Genomic DNA, 18960 nt, shown 5'->3' with positions numbered 1-18960 from the left:
TGTCATACTTTTCTTCTAAGTAGTACATTTTCTGTTTTTAGAATCATTCTAATCTCTGTAAATCCAGAGTGTTAGGACAAAGAACAAAGCAAGTGAAACTTCAAGTATAAAATAATATCACATTCAATTCAAGCCATGAGTTACACATTCACAAATGTTAACTAGACCAGCATGGCCACAGCGCTGCAAACAAAGGTGATTACTGAAGGTCAATTGAAAGCAATGATTTTACTTTGGTACATCAAACAGGCACATCTGTCCACACACCTGACTGCAGACAATTGTTCAACCTATTTGCTTTTGATTGTCCTTCCTTGGAACAAAAGGGCGACGAAAATATGCAATGCCTAATTCCAATCTTCTCATAAATAAAAAGTAAAATGAGGTAAAAATATGAATGGACATGTACCGCTCTTGTGAAATGTGATCAACCCTTCTCTTACAGGTTGACAATACCTCTGCCACTGCTTCTAAAAGACTATTTAAAAAAAAAACAAAAAAACAGACATTAGTGGAACACTGGAATGTGTCCCACTTCAAATTCTGACAGTTCACTATTCCACCATTTGCACTCACTCATGAGCAGCATAACATTACAGCATAGATGCAACCCGTCACCACATTCTATTTGATCTATATTATAATTAAATTGAATCTACAATCTTCACATTATCGACTCCACTCTTGATGCATAAAGGCATTCATTATTATCTCTCTGGGGATCCTCAAACAAAGCCAGCAAGAAATTCTACATCTCAGTCCCCATCAGAAAATGTATTGTTCAAGCGAAATGTACCACTGCTTTTCTAATAATTCTCCCTGCCAGAGAAAAACAATGAATCACCCTTTTACCATAGTGAAGACTCTAAAAAATATGTTCTACTCAGCTCAACCTTTGGAGGTTAATTACACAACAATATCCGATTTCTGCACCTTTTTCATCTTGGCTCATAGTTGGCACTTTTTAGCAACTTCTCGTAGGCAGCTATGTAGCAATCACCCATTGCATAGGCGGAGTGAAGCGATGGTCTCACCGAGGGTTAGCAGCTGCTACCATCCATGTATGCATCACCAACAAGGGGTGTATTGCTATCGATTCCCACCCAAGAGCTCTGTCAGGCATGTGAATAGTTTCTTTTTTCTTGGGAGATAGTGTCTGCATGCATTGCGCAAGCCTAATCGGCCATGAAAAAAATAAGATGACCCCAGCCATTGAAAATATAAAAAGGATGTAGTCCCATTTCTATTTCTATGGTGGGCGCTGAGGATTAGGAGCAAGCACTGGGACTTTAGGAGAAAGCCGTGGTCCAACAGGTAAGTTGGTAGGGAGGAAGGGGGTGAAGGAAGGGTGCAGGATTTCTTGGGGTGTGGGGCGAAGAGAGGGCATGGGGAGGCAACAGGAAGGAGCACCCCGTTGCTTCCAAACAATCAAGATGGCGGCACCCAGGGAAGGGTCTCAGGTGTCTGGGAAAACACAGTACAATGTGTGTTCTACCTGATTGGTTGAGCATGCTTCCTGAGTGCGGATATTCAAATCAGGGATGGCAGTGTGGAGCCAGGAAACATCTTTAATTGTGGGCTTTCTCGTTAGCATTAGTTTTGCCTCTGCATGGCGCATACCTGCTCCACCTGACCCATGTGACATGCCATGGTCTTTGCCTCCAAGGTGGTCTGGATACCTGCTCTTTGCATCCTCTGCCTTATTTATTGGGCAGACTATCCTCCTGCTGAGCTGCCAGCCCACAAACATTTTCAGCATGCTTAGCATTGTCCTTTCTGCTCCACGCTTCATCAAGCATCTACCCTGCTAGCTTCATGAACTTTGCTGTCTGCTATCTCCAGCTTCCCAGGTACAGGGATCACCAAATTTGCTTGGAACTTTTGGGCATAAGGCCCCATTCTGCATAGGGCTTGGCAGCACAAGTTAGGAATATTCTTGCTACTCCATGTCCACTGCATAAATGATGTTTCTCTGATTACACGCCTATGGTGTTACCCCTGCTGACTGTTTTTCTAGGATGACTGCCCAGCACTTCAGTATTCATGTCCCCAGATACCAAGACGTTCATCAATTTCCGCAAGGACATATGCTGATCTAATGGATGCCTGCCTAAGATTGTTATGTCTGGGCACACACCCCAACACACGCTAGCGAAAGAATACATTTCACCCCAGTATTATTTCCATAATTTGACTGGCCTTAGTTGTCCCCCATTACAGTATACACTGCCAAGGTTACACTGCTACACCTCCTTCTCCAGTGCCATCCCTCCCAAAAGGACAACCTGCGCACTGTGGTCTTTACCCTGTTACAGGGATGACCAAATGGAGGTTTGATGTGTCAGGATTGTCCTGATACTATACCTCCTAGTAATCACCCTCCCCTGTGAGGCCCCCAGATCCTTCACAATGGCTTTGCCTGATGCCTCTTGCTACACCCGGCTCTCCTGTCATGCCCAGATCCCGCTTGGCTTAGCAGGCCACGACCTAATGCTGCCCTTGGGACCCATGAGACATCAGCTCCCAGTACCTTTCCCTTGCTGTGTACAAATACCACGTAATAAGGAGCATTCACGTGTTTACGCCAAAGTTGCGTACTCATCTTGTGACACAATGTACCGTGCATATAACTGCCAGGTTTCTTCACAAATGTCTGCTTCCTAGTATTACCACATGTCAGCAAACGTCATGGAAACTTGCCAAGCTATATAAGATGAGCTCTGACCGAACAGAGAGAGAGCTCTCCGGCACCGGTCCCTTGTCATTCTTTATTACTGTATAATGCTGTTTGTCTTTCTCTAATAATAACTTGGTTTACTTCTCAGCTGTGTTCTGACTCTTTACTGCTGCTTCAGTTCTAAACAGAGGTAGCCAACAATATTGAGATACATACATGGGAAGTGGCATTGAACAGACAGTGCACACTGATGAGCACCATGACCATTGTGGCTAAAGGCTGTGTTCCTTCAGCCATCCAGGCTGCTTCCCTCGTCTCTTTGACAGGCACCAGACACGAGGTCGCCACAGTCAGAGGAGTTCCCTTTAGTAAAATCAAAAGTGTTTGGCACTTTGATATTTATATTTAAAAAATGTTGTGAACTTTCCATACTTTTACCTTCTGAAAGTATGCAGAAAATGAACAGCCTGGTTACAGAAATAGATAGAGATTTCTACCTGCACCCAATAATGTGAGGATTTAATGATGCACATAATATTTTATCAGGAATTAACGCCTTTCTTCACCATTAAAAGGATTGCATTTATTTCCTGGCCAAAAAAGAGGCACTGGCACTCTGAAATGGCTTGACGCTACAATGGCACCCATCCATTACTGTATTAATCGCGTTGGTGTTTCTTGCTTCTCACCTGAAGACAGGATGCCCATTTTCAAAAGGATCTGCCAGACCCCAGCTGCTGAAGATCTTCTGTGTACAAATGCACAATACTGCAATATCCAATCGACCAACTCAGATCCAACAAAGCTTCTCCTGAAAGGAATGCCAGAGAAATGTGAGAATTTCAATTTGCAAAACTATTCCATTAGTGTGTTTTTTATGAATGTTACTATTGTTTTCCAAAAGTGAATTAACGTTGTTGTACGGACAGGTATTGTGAATGTAGTACCTCAGTACATCCTGCATTAGCCGTGTTTTCCTTTAACAAATAGCACCAAGATGACATTTAAGTGCAATGTATCGTCTGCTTAGGGAAAAGGATTGCCAACTACACTAAATTATCATGCTCATTAACTAACCTAGCTTCCAGATAAACAGCACATGTATAATACATTGTAAAGTACAATTGAAATTAACGATGCATCAAATAGCATATTTAAGACTTGCAATAATTAACTGAGGCAACACGTGATAATCCTATAATTTAGACTTAAATACCTTTTCATAACACTTTCATGTCCCTGGAATCGTTTTCTCGCTCAACCTTATAAATCAGCCGTTAAAGTTTATTTTATGCTAAAATGAACCTTCAAGTGGATAGAACATTCTTTTTCTCTTTTCAAGGTTGTACATTGCACACAGCATCTGTAAAGCAGATTGTACTGAGCAATTGAGCAGCAGTGATTGTGTATACAATGTGGCATTGTGGAAAATATATCTGATGAAGCCCAGGTTTTGTTTAGTTTAATTTCGTTTATTTGCTTGTATAGCGCACCAAACCCAAACGTATCTAGGCGCTTTTGCTTAAATATACAACATGTTGTTGCAAAAAACCGTGATCATATTATAGGTACACACAATAGAGGCATACAATGATAGTAAAGAATGAGAGAAAACTTCAGGCATCCGACTTGGGTTACAGATCAGAGTCAAGACATGCCTAGCAGGAGAATATAACACAGTTATATACAGTCTGCTATACAGGTGACGATGGGATATTTCGAGGGCAGTCGCCTTGTGTTACATATCAAGGCGAAAGTCCTTAAAAGGCGCAAAGCGACTTTAATTAAGCTGGCAGAAGAGCCAAGATTTTACCTTAAGTCTGAAGGACTGGAAGGATTTTCCAGCTCTTAGCGAGAGGGGCAGAGAGGTCCAGGTTTTAGATGTCAGCAATGGGAAGCTAGTACCTCCAGCTTTGTGCAGTTTGAATTTGGGAATGTGGAGGCAGTATAGGTAGGTGGCTCTAGTGGGCCTGGACGATTGCTTTCTGGAAAGTTTAAGGACTAGATATTTGGGGGGCGACTTTGAGAGACACTTGTGGGTGACCATTAAGTTTCTGATAGTGATCCTATCTTGTATAGGAAGCCAGCTAGAGTTACGTCTAGCTTGGGATATGTGGTAGGTGCGAGGAATGTTTAGAGCAGATCTAAGGGCATTGTTTTGTAGCACTTGTTGCTTGTTTAAGTTTCCCTTGCAGGTGCCTAAGCACAGAGCGTTATAATAGTTCAATTTAGAGACTATGAGTGCTCTCGCCAGTGTCATGCAGCTGTTAGTGGACAAGAAAGGTCTGCATGCGTTTATCAGTTTGGGGGTGTATGTTGTGGCATAGGCTGTGGCATTGATTTGTCTGGAAAGGGATAGGGTGGAGACCAGGTAAACTCCTAAAGTTTTCGCATCTTTGGACATTTTCATAGGGTTCCCATCTATGTTGAATGAGGTGTATTGGTATCAACTTTATTGAGTCGATGTCTGGAGCCGATAAGTAGTAGGTCATTCTTGTCATTGTCACTGAGGGATAGACCGTGCTTGGCAATTCAAGTTTGAATTCTGAGGAAGATGTCATTCAGGAGTATGGAATCTTTAGCGTAGGAGCCAGAGAGAGTGATGAGAATTTGTGTGTCGTGTGCATAATTTGTATATGAGACACGACGGCAGTCCAACTGGTCAAACAGAAGCTTTGTGACAATGTTGTATAAGGTGGGTGAAATGCAGGATCACTGAAAGACTCCATATGTGATTGGAGAGGGTTCTACTGAAGCTGAGGGAGAGAAGACCCTCATGGTTCTGTCGGAAAAGAAGGATTGGACCCAAGCAGCAGCTTTGGAGGAAAAGGTGGCTGCTGAGGTCAGATGGGTGGTTAGGATGTTGTGGTCAACTAAATCGAAAGCTGCCGATGAGTCGAGTAAGAGGGGTAAGGCAAGATTTCCGCTATCATTGGTTTCATCCATCTGGATTTTTAAATCCAAGAGGGCTGTTTCTGTCCCATGTCTGGGTCTAAACCCAGATTGCCGGAGACCTAGAAGATTATTGGTTTCAAGGTGGTTCTGAATTTGGATATATGCTGCTTTATCCAGAATTTTCAAAAGGAAAGGCACCGTTGTTATGGGTCTGTAGTTAGTTGGGATGCTCGGGTCGAGATTGGGTTTTTTGATGAGTGGCATGACCCAGGCATCTTTGGGATATTTAGGGACTGAACAGGATGCAAAGAAAGAGTTGATGAAGGATGTGATGAAGGGCGAAATTTCCTTTGCACCCGCCTTTATTATGGCGGCCGGGCAGATGGCACGCTGGCATCTAGAAGGCTTAAGGCTAGCAATGATGGCGTCTACCTCTTTCGTAGTAACTGGGGAGAATTCAAATGGGCTGCACGAATTGGAAGATGGATGGAATTCCCTTGATTTGGTGCTTGATACAAGGCTGAGTTTTTTGGTTTTGATTTTTTCTTGTAATAGGATGATTTTGTCTAGAAGGGCCTTTTGGTTATTTGCACACCATAAGGCATCTTTTATGCCCAGGTCCGGTGTGGAGATTGGTGGCTCTAGCTCTTTATGGATTGTGAAGAGTTCTTTGGAGCTGGACTTGGCGTTGTGAATTTTATTATTGTAGGTATCGCTTTTCATTTTCATGATGGCAACTTTATATGCATTACCTGCAGTGATGTAGATTTGTTTACTGTGGATCAAGGTTTTTTTTTTCCAGTTGGCTTCTGTGCATCTTTTAGCTTTGCAGAGTGCTTTCAAGTCTGGTGAGAACCATTTATTTAAGTGGGCTAGAGGTTTAGTTCTACTCAGTTTAAGCTGAGCTATTTGATCAAGGGCTAGGCGTAGATTCTGGTTATATAGGTCCACCAAATTTGCTGGATCCTTGTCTAAATTCATGTGGGGGTTGATGATAGGTTGGAGAAGTGGGAGTATGTCTTCAAGTGTAACCAAGCGGTTGTTTCTGGTTAAGGCCGAGGGAACTTTTGGCTCACTGAGTGATGGCCGACTGGTGTTATGGATTTCAAAAGTTATGAATTGGTGGTCAGACCATGCGCAGGGTGAATTTGCACGATTTTTATATTGCAGTTTATATCAGCTACCCAGTCTAGGGTTCTGCCTTTATTGTGTGTTAGTTCAGAGATCCGATGTGAGAAACCTAGTTCTGTAAGAGAGTTTTCTAAAAAAGCTCTGTTAATGTCTTAGGTGTCGTGTAGGCCTAGATTCAGGTCACCCAGTAGAATAATTTGGGAGTTAGGTTTGGTATGCTGGGTGAGGAGGTGTGTGATGTCTTCTTCAAGGGAGAACGTGGGGCCAGGCGGTCTGTAAAGATGGTGGATGAGTAATGTACTAGTAGCTGATAAGGGGAGTTTGATGGAGAGAAGTTCTATGGATGGAATGGGTTTTGTGGGCTACATTGACCCACTCAGCAGAATTCCCATCCATAACCAAGCTGCACTTCTGCAGTCAACAGCAAAATGGCTGCTCTGGCTCCTTGGACCACCCTTGCCCCACATCAAAACAGTATTTTTCAGCTGCAAAATGATGGCTGCACCATCTTGCCAAACACCTATTGGGTGAGTTGGAAGAGGGAGCACACCAGAAAGGTGCCAGTGTGTGCTCTTGTGTGCACTAAAAGAAGCGAATTGAAAAAAATAAAACAGCACTGCCCTGATGCTATTTTCATCTGTTCATCATCACACTATTTTTTATCAGTGAGACCCTCCCATGCCCACCCATATATTTGTCTAAACGTTTTTTGAATATCAGGGAGCAACCACAAATGTTCACTGAAGAGGTGAAAACTGTAAAGCAGTGTTATAATGCTTCCTAAGCAAATACAAACCAGCTGATGAGGGCAATAATGACTACCACTTATCTTAAGAGAGTGGTGGGGTTGGCAGGCCCAAGACACAGGGATAGGGACGGAATTACCACAAGAGAGAATTTGTTGGCAAATATTCATGTGGTGTTCCAGAAGAAAAGTCTGTCTGATCAAAAATAAACAATTGTAAAAAGAATAAAAATGAATCTTCAATGGACCATCTTGATCGTTTGCAGATTCCTGAATGCTGTATAAATGCAACCTTCAAACCATCAGAGAGTAATCAAGAAGCTTTAGATACAGGGATTGTGCAGGGATAGGCACCATAGTTTGAAACAGGACCTGAACATCATTTATGTGGGGTCGCAAAATAAGCCCCTCATGCAATTAGAGGCGGTAGTCAGAGGACCTGGAAGGAGAGAGGTAGAGGACAATGTGGTGGTGCCCCTGATCCTCAAGGTATTCAGGGTTTTCAGAATGGGTTTGTGATGAGTAGCACTGAATTTCATTAATGCAACCAGGAAGACCACTGGAAGTTTGAATGTATGAAGCGACTTCAGCCTGAGGCTACCACAAATCTCACTGCTTTACACTTCCTAAATGAATTTCCACCGTTGGTTAGTATTGTGTGATGGATATGACAGCAAGGTGAAAAGTGATAATAGCATTCAAACATTGATAGACAAAGATCCAGAAGGTCCGTATATTAATTTGAGAAATTGGGCATCCGGTTGTCCAATGTCCGGAAGATAAAGGGGAATATTTCTCTGCAATCAGATCTAAAGACTTCCGCACTGTGCAGATTTCTTTTACAACTGCGAAAACTGTGGGTATTGCTAATAATACTGTGTTTTCGACTATCAAAGTCCCTTAACAGTGAGAAAACATTCTAATTCAGATGAGCTTGCTTCCCTCGTTAGCCTTTTGTCTCCAGTGAACGTATATCGGTGTGACATATTCTGAAAATTTAATTGTACAATTTTTTGTAACCCAGGAGATTAAAGACTATTTCCCGGTGAAAATGAAAACTAAGTTTTGGAAATTTGCATGTAAAATTACCACAATTACTGAAAGGGCAGGAATTGGATGCAGGCTTGCATTGCTGTCTACGGCACATGACAAGTTGTGGTCAGAACATGCGAAGAAGACGGTGTTCATTTGGAATACTGGGCCAGTGAATTTGTGTAAATCTTTTGAAATCTTTACCAGGGACACCGCAACATACCGTTAAATCGGCATCAGAGTAGGAAATAGCAGTGGCTAGAGGGCCTTTGTTGTAAAAACGAATTATTGTTCCAACTACTAGGACTCATAATACTGCAATTTTGCCATTGAAAGAAAAATCAGGTAGGGTGACAGGGGGAATTACACTGCGTAGGAAGCAGATTGCAAGGGATCAATTCAAGGTAGTGGCGAGCTATACATGCGGACCTAAGTGTTTGTGATGAGCCATTTCTTGAAGAAGAGGGTTGTGAGGTCCTTCCTGAAATTTTGAAGCTCAGCTCACTGTTGTTGATGTATGCTCTGCTTTCGTTTCTATTCCTAGACATAGTGATATCAATATTTATTTCCATTTACTCATTCGGGTTTGTGATTTATATGGACTAGAATTTCACAGGTGTACACATATGCTCACATGCACATACACTTTTCACATATTTTCAAGAAGGACCTAAATAATATAGAACTTCGAGGTGGTTCAGTGATGATCCAATACGTGGATCACCATCTGGTTATATCCTCTTTTTAAAAGGCATGTAAATAGGACAGACTGGTATTTCTAACAATATTAGCTGAAAAGGGGGCAGGAAGCATCATGCCAGAAATGACAGCTGTGTAAAACTATAATACATTATCTGGGCCATGACATTTCAGAAGGTAGATGAATTCCTAAACTGAAACTATTTGGGAACTGCCTAGACACATGACTATTATCCAACTGAGGTCTTCATTAAAGGCAACCAGATGTTGCCAACACTGGATATTGTGGTACCATAGTGAGCCGCTTATAGGCAATGACCCACCAGAACCCCTGGAATAACCGAGAAGCAGAAAAGGCTTTTGTACAGTTAAAGCAATTAATTGCAAGCACCCCACCCTTGCTTTCCCAGATTACACCATTCCATTTGCCTGATATTGCCACGAAAGTAAGGGCTAGTGCCAAGCAGAAGTAGCACAAAAACATTACGGCAAACCTCTCCCTATTGCATATTTCAGCAGCACATTGGATCCAGTCACAGCTGAACTAGCAGCTTGCTTGTGGTCTGTCACAGGAGCTGTTGCTGCTGATCAATCTTCAGAAAATGTGGCGATAGGGTTGCCCCTCATTGTAGCAATACCACATGCTGTTACGGCAGTATTGTTGAAAACGAAAACACAGAACATGTCTGCTTCACACCTTACAAAATATGAACTAATTCTATTTAACTCTACAAATGTAACCCTAGCTCAATTCTCAGAATGAAGTCCAACCTTGAAACTGCCACACCTAGCAGCGGGCAAGGTTCACATTGGTATTGTGATAGGTATCCTGTTGTTTTGCCAAAAGTGATTATGTGTTTATTTGCCACAAAGTAATTACTAAGACATTTCATTGAAAAAATAAAAGGTATTTGTGGTTAGGGAGTAACAAGTGGGTGGTAAGGGTTTGGGCAGGGGGGCAGTAATGAAGCAGAGGAGAGCATAGGGGGGACCCAGTTAATAAAATAGGAATCAATGACAAATGTCAAAGTAATTACTTGGAGGTGAATTAGCACAAAGTAAGTACTGTCGGTGAAGTGACATCGAACCATTTTGGTGACTGCAGCCCTCACAACACCATGAGAAAACCTGTTTGACATCACACTTCAGAATGCTGATGTGGAATAGTGGAATATTATGTGGATGGGTTGTGATCGAGAATTGAACAAGGGCAAGGGGAGCTGGCATGTACTGCACATAAGGTCATTGAACGTACACAAATCAATAACGTGTTTTCTGGCCAAATTATTAAACTTATTGCACTATCATGATCATGTACCTTAGCAAAGAGAAATAGAGTCACAGTGTACACAGATTCCTGGCACAACTTTGGAGTGGTTCAAAATTAGTCTTCTATGAAAGTAAAGGGGGCTTTTAATTATGACTCACACCCCTTATTCTACTTTTCATTTACTTTCGGAAATACAAGAACATGTTTCAGATGTTGATAAAAAGTGCTTGTAGCAAGGCGGGTTGAGTTCTACAATCAAATAAATTATGCTGCACTAGCGATAGTCTTTTGATAGTTCCCCAATTTATCCGGCAATATTTTGCATGCATGCAACACAGGGTTGCTCACGTACGAAATAGGGCAATGGCGGTCAAGTGCAGCAGGAATGGAATGCAGCACGTTTTTCTACAGCGGCAGAACAATTATGTATACAGTAGCTGTTTATCAGAGGTACAAAGTGGTCAAGGCCAAATGCTAGTGAAGGGGCACACCCCACAACACGGGTTCCATTTGAAAATGTTAAATGTTACTGGGCCTCATTACGACCCTGGCGCTAATGGGTTAACGGCGCCGTAAAAGGCTGCGACGCCGTTAACCCATTAGCGCCTTACTACGAGGTCCCTTTGCGGGACCCAACCTGAACGGCTGGTCTAGTAGGGACCCGCAAAGGGAGCAATTTGCGGTACCGTACTTAGCTCCTTCCCCAGTCCCATTGAGCCCTATGGAGCAAAAATGGGAATGGGGAAGGGCCAATGTTCAATTGGGAATTACCGCCCCGCTAACCTTGGAGTCGGGTGGTAATTCCTCATTGAACATTGGCGGACTCGTTACGATACCGGCACCAACCATGGTGCTAATAGCGCCATGGTTTAGAGACAGTGGGCCTCATTACGACCCAGGCGGTAAGGGTTTTACGGCGGCGTAAACAGCGCCGACCCTTACCGCCTGATTCCGAGGTCCCTTAGCGCCATGGAGGATTTAACACCTGCTTTTAGCAGGTGTTAAAATCCATGGCGCTAAGGGACCTTGTTGTTAATTACGCCACCGTAATTTACGGTGGCGTAATTAACGCCTTCCCCACTCCCATTATGCCCTATGGGGCAAAAATGGGAATGGGGAAGGGTAAATGGGGATTGGGGACTTACCGCCCCGCCAACCTCGGAATGGGGCGGTAAGTCCGCCAACCACCATGGCGTAAACATAGTTTACGCCATGGTGGTAAAGGTACGACCCAGGCGGTAACTTACCGCCTGGGTCGTAATGAGGCCCAGTATCGTAATGAGGGCCACTGTATTCAAACTCCTGAAGTTGGTGGAATGTGTCTTATTAAAGCAATAGAACTCGAGGGGTTGGGGGAGGGGCATTGCCGGTAGGGTAATGCCTCTGGGGTGTTAGAAGCCTGAGTGAAGCAAGGTTTTTAACGTAGCCTCAGGGCATTACCCAACCAGTAATGCCCCACCTCCAAGGGTTTTACATTGTACCGCTTGCTAATAGTAATTTTTCTCGAGTTGAGACACAGCGTTGCAACCGTTTCTCAACTTGAGAAACATACCTGAAAAAAAATGCCCACCAGGGATCAGGGAGGAGGGACTGTCCATGGTGGCCATTGAAAAGTTAGCAAATAAATGTAAACAAACACAATATGATTGCCATGCTTGTCGTCTCATGCAGAAGGGATGTGACCAAGCAGTTCAGTCTGGACAGCCCCTTTAGGGGTAGATTTGCATATGGTCCTTTCGCTTTTGTAATGGCCTGGCAGGTGAAGAACGATGGTCTGGAGGGTTGAACATAGCTATGACAGAGGTTAAGATGAATTCTTAACCTTCCAGCCATCACCCCTTTTGTTTTTCTATAGTCACCCTGATTGGGACGGGTATACCCAGACGTGGGTCCCATGCCTGCTCGTCCTAGAGACCAAAGCTACTGCTCACTGATAAGGCACAACGAGGACGAAAATGTTTGGGGATGCTTCTGGTCTTGTGCAGAAGGTTTGTGACCAAGCAGTACGGGCTGTATGGTCCCTTTCGCAGTGGGAGCAAGCCTGATTTGCATATGGTTTTTGTGCTTTTTTTAATCGCTTGGAAGGCGTAGAACGATGGTCTGGAGGGTTGCCCAGAGCAATGTCAGAGGTTAAGATTCATTCTAAACATTCTAGCCATCACCCCTTTTTCTTTTGCTATAGTTTGCAGTAGGCCAGGTGTGAGAGAGACATAGCGTCAGAGAGACATATGCCGAAGGAGGTAAAGGCTCACAGAACACAAGCCTGTCAGAACGTGCAGTGAAGTAAATATAGTGGAGAGGATTAGTGTGTGGAGCACACATTAAGAGACATGGTGATAGCTATAGTGTGATGTGATCGAGGTATATGATAAGAGAGTCATATGCTGAGAAAGGAATATGTGAAGAGTAGCATAACATAAGTGCCATACATTGTGTCCGATAGTCAGCTGTGTGTGAGAAGTATGGTGTGAGACAGGGAAGGGATGAGAGGGGGTGGAATAGGATAAAGAGTCGGTATCAAGAGCCAATGGTTGCAGAGCACGAGGGTATGGGTGCATGGGTGAGCAAATTAGGCATTATGGGGAAGGAGAGAGAAAGGGGCAGAAAGTTGGGAGAAATTGAGGTCTGCTCAATAGTAAATGACAAGCAATTATTAGTGCAGTGAGTGCTTTAAATGGCCATCCGAAGTTAATCACATAATACACTCACCTATCACCAGGGTTGTTGTACTTTCAATGCATCAATACCATCTCTTCTCAGAAGTACAGTTTTAAATTTGACCAGACAGTATTACAGGCCTCAGCAAGGAACCTATAGGCCAGAATTAGCAGAACAATGGCAGCCCTGTGCAGCCGAGACACTGCTCATAATTCGGAAGTAGTGCACTTTTCAGCAGAGCTGCATTAACACCACTTCCCGGCAGGACAGTCGCGTTGGGCAGCCAGGCCTTACATTTCTCTTTCCTGCTGTCTCTTTAATTGATTAGGGCGGTACTTTGCCATCACGGTGGACGGCTCAATTACTAAGACAAGGCCAGCACCGGTGCTTTAAAGTAACGAGTGAGGGGCCTTTCCATACGCTGCCCGCCTTCTGCTTTCAAAGCAAATCAGTGATGAACACACTTGCAGCAAAATGTACACAGATGGAGGAAATGAAGGGTAGGCGAGAGAGAGCATAATTTAATATACAAACCGTAATGCAATTGATTCACAGAGGGTCGCACACAATAAGCAATGAATACATCGTGAACGTTGCCTCTGTATCTACGTTTTTAAAACAAAAAAATGCGAATGTCATTTTGCTGTGGATCTAATGACTAATGATGTACTTTGGCATCTGATTAAGGGTGAGGAAGGCTTTTTACAAATGTTTTACAACGGGCCAAGGCATTTGTCTCACTAAAGGACATCACTAGCGATACATTCATATATAAAGAAAGCAACACTAACCAGTCGTCTCCTTCCAGCAGTACAGTGGCAGTGATATAACCGGGGGTCAGGTCTCAGTAGCTTCAATCCCGCTGGCAACCACTGGGAGTGGGTTCATAAATAGAAGAGTTGGGATCACCACATTATGGGGGTCATTACGAGTTTGGAGGTAGCCATGGCGCTATTAGCACCATGGCTGCCTTCAAACCCGGTCCGGTGTCACTGAATGGGGACTTACCAGGACATTCCGACCTATGCGGACCCGGTAAGTCCCCATTCAGTAAACCATTCCCCATTCCCATTTGAGCCCCCATAGGGCTCAATGGGAATGGGGAAGGCGCTAATAATTATTAGCTCCAAGGTCCCTTAACGGGCTGTTCAGACCAGCCGTTCCTGCTGGGACCCGCTGAGGGACCTCAGAATATGGCAGTAGGGGCTTAACGGCACCGCCATCCTTACGGTGCCGTTAAGCCCCTACCGCCATACTCGTAATGACCCCCTATGACAATTATCATTGCATTGATGCATGATGCAATGAAAAGCTCGTGTAAAACAACTTTGGGTCTTAGTTTCCTTTTAAGTGACCAGTGAAACACTGGCTCCTTCCGCTTACAAAATTGTAATATTATGCTGAGCAAAAGCGAATGCTACACAAATCGTACACAACCTCTCAGCATTGGGGTCCGAACAATAAAACTTTCTTGGATACATTTACCCCGGCATGTAGCATATTCAGAATGTGGGGGTTCGCTTAGATCAGGGCCTGGCTTGGAGAGCAGATTCAGAGAGCGCTCTAAGGCTCCTGTTCCTATTTCATATCTTTATGGATTTCGGTATCTGGGCTCCTTGGGCACTCAGAAGGTAGTGAGGCTGTCTCACAAACATGTGGTACTACCACAGAATATCAATTGCTCTACTGGGTTTCAGGGAGTTCTTTATATAATGGGCATGTGTTTATGTGGATAGCTCCCCATGTAGCAAAAGAACAAGGAGGCGTGAAAATCTTTGTTCTTAAAAACAATGGGCCTCATTACGAGTTACCGCTTGATATTTTGGCCAATGTGTCTTGATATGGCAATCCACCTCTGAGGTTTGGGAAAACAGTTAACTAGCCAAAGAAAGGCCTGTGGATGAAAAACTAGATCACTGAGATAAATGCTGTAACCTCTGCTGTTAATCCATAACATAACTAAAACAGCAGAACTATATATATGTCCATATCAGGTGACAATGATAATCAGTCAAGGGTCACAGAAGAAAAATAAATATTTCATCATCAGAAAACCTAAATCAGACTACTTCTTTCCTGAAGGAGCCACCTTGAAATTATTGGTGGATCAACAAGCGACTTCGAAGAACTGATATATGATTACTTCTATAATGGCAGGATTATTTTCCCTTTTGGCACAGACAAAACGGGGGCTATTTTTATATTGAGCCCACAGGATGGGGTAAGGACTGGCACCAGCAAGACTGGAATTATTCTTAAGACCCCTTTCCTCAGTCCTTCCCGCTGTACTACCTTGTTTTCTTCTGAGCAGACAAATAGTTTCTCACCGTGCCTGTGGGGGCCCACACTTCTTTCATGTACCCATGTCTTTCATGGTTGTGACTGATGTACTAAGGGGGATTTTTGGGTACCCACTTGGTATCCTTACTTCCTCTGGCCCGAATCAGCTGGCAGGAAAAGTGTTGCTGGCTCTCCCGAGGGTATTGCGGACATTGCCTTCCTGGTGATGAGGCCAACCTCCCTCTCAGGTTGGCATAGAAATTATGCACAAGCCCTTACTCTCGCCCTTCCTCCACCAACTGTACAATATTTTGTATTTTGGTCACCAAAGTTGTGAACACTTTTTTTAAGCTTTGCCTTTCCAATTCTCTCCTCGGCTATCTTTACAGCCCCTTGATTTTGCTGGAATTACTTCTGTATACCTCAATGTTTGCCCTCTTTTCTCAGGGTTCTCCTCCACCTGCTCACCTGCTATCCATCCTCTGGTGTTCCTCTGAATTTTACTACTGTCTCCACTTCTGCCTCGTACATTTGCCAGTCCTTCTCTCCTCTTGGTTCCCTCCTTCTTCCTCTTGTCCTCCTCTGCTCTGATCTAGCTCCTTATCCGTTTCTCCTCTCTCTTTACATTGTTGACTTTTTTGCTGGTCTTTCTTGCTCTCCTCTCCTCTGCTCATGTGTCTCTCCTACCGTATATCGCCTTTTCACCTCCTCAGCTCCACTATCTCTCTTCCCATCAAAATTCCCATCACAATTGCTCATCTCTCTCATTTCCACCCCTTCTGTGCTCATTTCTCTTTACTCACTACCTCCTCCACACTGCTCTTGCTCCTCTTTTCCTACTCATCTCCTGTCTCATCCTCCTGCTTGCCACATCTCCATGTTCTAATATACACCGTTACCACCTCACTCTGATTCCTAAATCCCATACCACCCTCCTTGAATTCTCTTTTAATATGCCTCTGATGATGGAGCCTGGCCCTGTAAGTGTATGACTTCGACTAATTGTGTGGGGGTGGGACCATGCCCTGTGATTGGCTACGGCCAATGTGAAACATTAATTCCATAGGTGAACGGTTTTGTTGGTGGGGCACCATGTAGCATAGCCAACCAATGTTACAAAATGCATTTATGCCATTTTATCAGTCTGCCAGAGGGTCACATTGAAGAAATTCTCGTTAAAGGTTGATGGCTTCTCTGGTCTGAATATCTGCACAACATTGTTCCTAACTTCACTCTGAGATATGCAGGACTCTCAAACTAGTAGGTGGGGGCCAGTGACAGTTTGCATGAACAGTACCCACAAACACCTGACTCTTTAACAACCTGTTTTTTTCCAGGGGCATCACTTGGCTTGTGGACACACAAAAAAGTGGTTTTATGTGCAACCTGCTATACATCCAATTCCCTATATTGTCACGGATTCTTTTATGCATCACAGGCAGAAATAATGTTCTCATATGGGAAGTCCTTGTCCTATACACAAGGCCAGGGCTGGGGTGCAAAATCTGATGGATCCCTTACATGCCTCCTCTGGGGCTTACATCACAAAGCGAGTGGTAGACCCCAAACCCCAGGGTCAACACAGTCCTCCGAGACTCAAGCATGCACTGAAGAGAGGTCATGTGTAGGGATGTAACGGTATAACAGTATACTGTTAAAGATACCGTGAACCACTTAATTGAACAATAATAGCCGTCACATAGTTTATACCGGTATACCGTTTATACCGTTAAGTTTGCTTTTCAATCTGATTTGTAAAGGCTGCAGTAAGCAAGTGCTGCGCAGTGTTGGTCTTGCACTGTTGGATGTGCCATCTGCAAAGTAGTTTCAGATGGAGCAGTTTTTAATGCCATTCCATAAACCACACGTGCCTTACACAAAATCATTATGTTAGCAATAGGAAGAATAAATACAGTGCCAAGAAGCAAAAAGGTTTATTTTGGGTTGGCTTCTTTGGGGTTTATATATTTATAATGGATAATGTTTGCTAAACGTATGACAATGGGGGATTTCCCTGGCTCTATCATTGAATTTACATATAAGTCACACTGCGAAATTCACTAATCTCTGTGGGTATTCCCTGCTGCCATACCAAAGGGTAACATGTCTGTGATTACTAACACCTTTTGGCCCGCAAGTAAACTAAAGGCTGTAACGTAAAGAGAGAGTGTGTGTGTGTGTGTATGCGCACAAGCGTATACTACCATCAGCCTCCATTGATCTGTGGCATGCAGGTTATCAAGATGGCAACATGTTCATCTTCACCAGTAGCCAGTGGGGGAGCTAAAAGCCTAAATGACCACTTAAGAAAAGCTATTCAGTTTACTTTGCCAGTCGCAGCAGGGCTCTCCACCACCCCCTCCTCCTCCTCTCCACACGTGTGTTTGTGTTTGGTGGAAGCAAGGGGTGGCATTTCAGTGGAAAGTATGTTGAAAAGCCCAATTCTGGCCCTGGGTGCCTGATTTTGTTCATGTTGATAAATCTGACAATTTATGAACTTTTAGAAAATATTTGTTAAGATTAGTTAACTCCACCTGCTATACCGCGATAACCATGCTATACCGCCATTTGGCAAGAAGGTTATTGTACTGTCATAAAACTAATACCGTGACACCCCTAGTCATGTGTGAGCATTATTTGAAATGATACTCCTCCTGTGTGTAGGTCTCGAAAGGCACCCAGACCGGTCACCCAAACACCTCTGAGCCAACACGCTAAAGTGAAACAACTGTACTTGCCCCTGATATAGCCTCTAAATGCTGGAAAAGGATGTGGTCTAGATGCACTGCACAGTACCCATAAGGCATAATGGGGGCCATTTTAAATGCCAAGAATATTGTCTGAAAAGGATCGTAAAGGTTATCAGGTTACATGTGCACACCCTTCTCCATGCAATGTTCATTGTTTGTAATGTGCTTACTTAAGGCATGACAATCTGGTTGGTCCCATGCTTGTGTCACTTTTCACACCCATTAACTGAAATAATGTTTAATGCAGTGCACCATGGATGTGAAAGGTGAATGGGCTTAAAGTGCATCCTCATCAATTCCACCTGGAGTTTCCAAGTGCAAATTTGTCGACTATTTCTTAAAATCCATCAGTATGACAACCGAATCATACATTCGGGACACGATGCACACAATTCAGCTGTTCGAAAATTTGGATTTTGACCCTTTAAAACAGCGACTGGTGACTCTGGACATCAAGTCATTATATACCAGCATCCCCCAACAGGCCGTAATTGACTGTGTGTATAAACATCTCATCACAGCAAACATACAGACGAAAGCCACACCAGAATTCATCATCGAAGTTATTACTGTGGCCCTATGTAAAAACATTTTTGAGTTTGATAAACAGTTGTATTTGCAAAACAAGGGAACTGCCATGGGGGCAACATTTGCCCCCTGCCTAGCATTTTTGTTTATGGCCTCTTTTGAGCAGAAGTTCCTGTTGAATCAAACCAACAGGTGGAGGGACAACATAAAACAATGGTGCAGGTATATAGATGATGTCATATGCTTGTGGGAGGGGACAGAGGAATCACTGAATGACTTCTTCTCCTGGTTAAAC

At 43.6% G+C, this 18960-nt stretch overlaps 1 protein-coding gene across 3 annotated transcripts in view; it reads right to left on the bottom strand.

The window, feature by feature from the left end:
- RAPGEF5 (Rap guanine nucleotide exchange factor 5) overlaps positions 1-18960 on the bottom strand; it is a 1543629-nt gene that overhangs the window by 1001453 nt on the left and 523216 nt on the right. For all 3 annotated transcript variants that reach the window (XM_069648248.1, XM_069648249.1, XM_069648250.1), the window contains one exon: positions 3367-3488. In XM_069648248.1, coding sequence (XP_069504349.1) covers positions 3367-3488 — 122 coding nt within the window. The remainder of the gene's footprint in view (positions 1-3366; positions 3489-18960) is intronic.

The sequence above is a fragment of the Ambystoma mexicanum genome, chromosome 2q (assembly GCF_040938575.1).
Source record: "Ambystoma mexicanum isolate Mex_15411 chromosome 2q, UKY_AmexF1_1, whole genome shotgun sequence".
Classification (NCBI taxonomy): domain Eukaryota; kingdom Metazoa; phylum Chordata; class Amphibia; order Caudata; family Ambystomatidae; genus Ambystoma; species Ambystoma mexicanum.
This window is presented reverse-complemented; position numbering and strand designations above follow the sequence as displayed.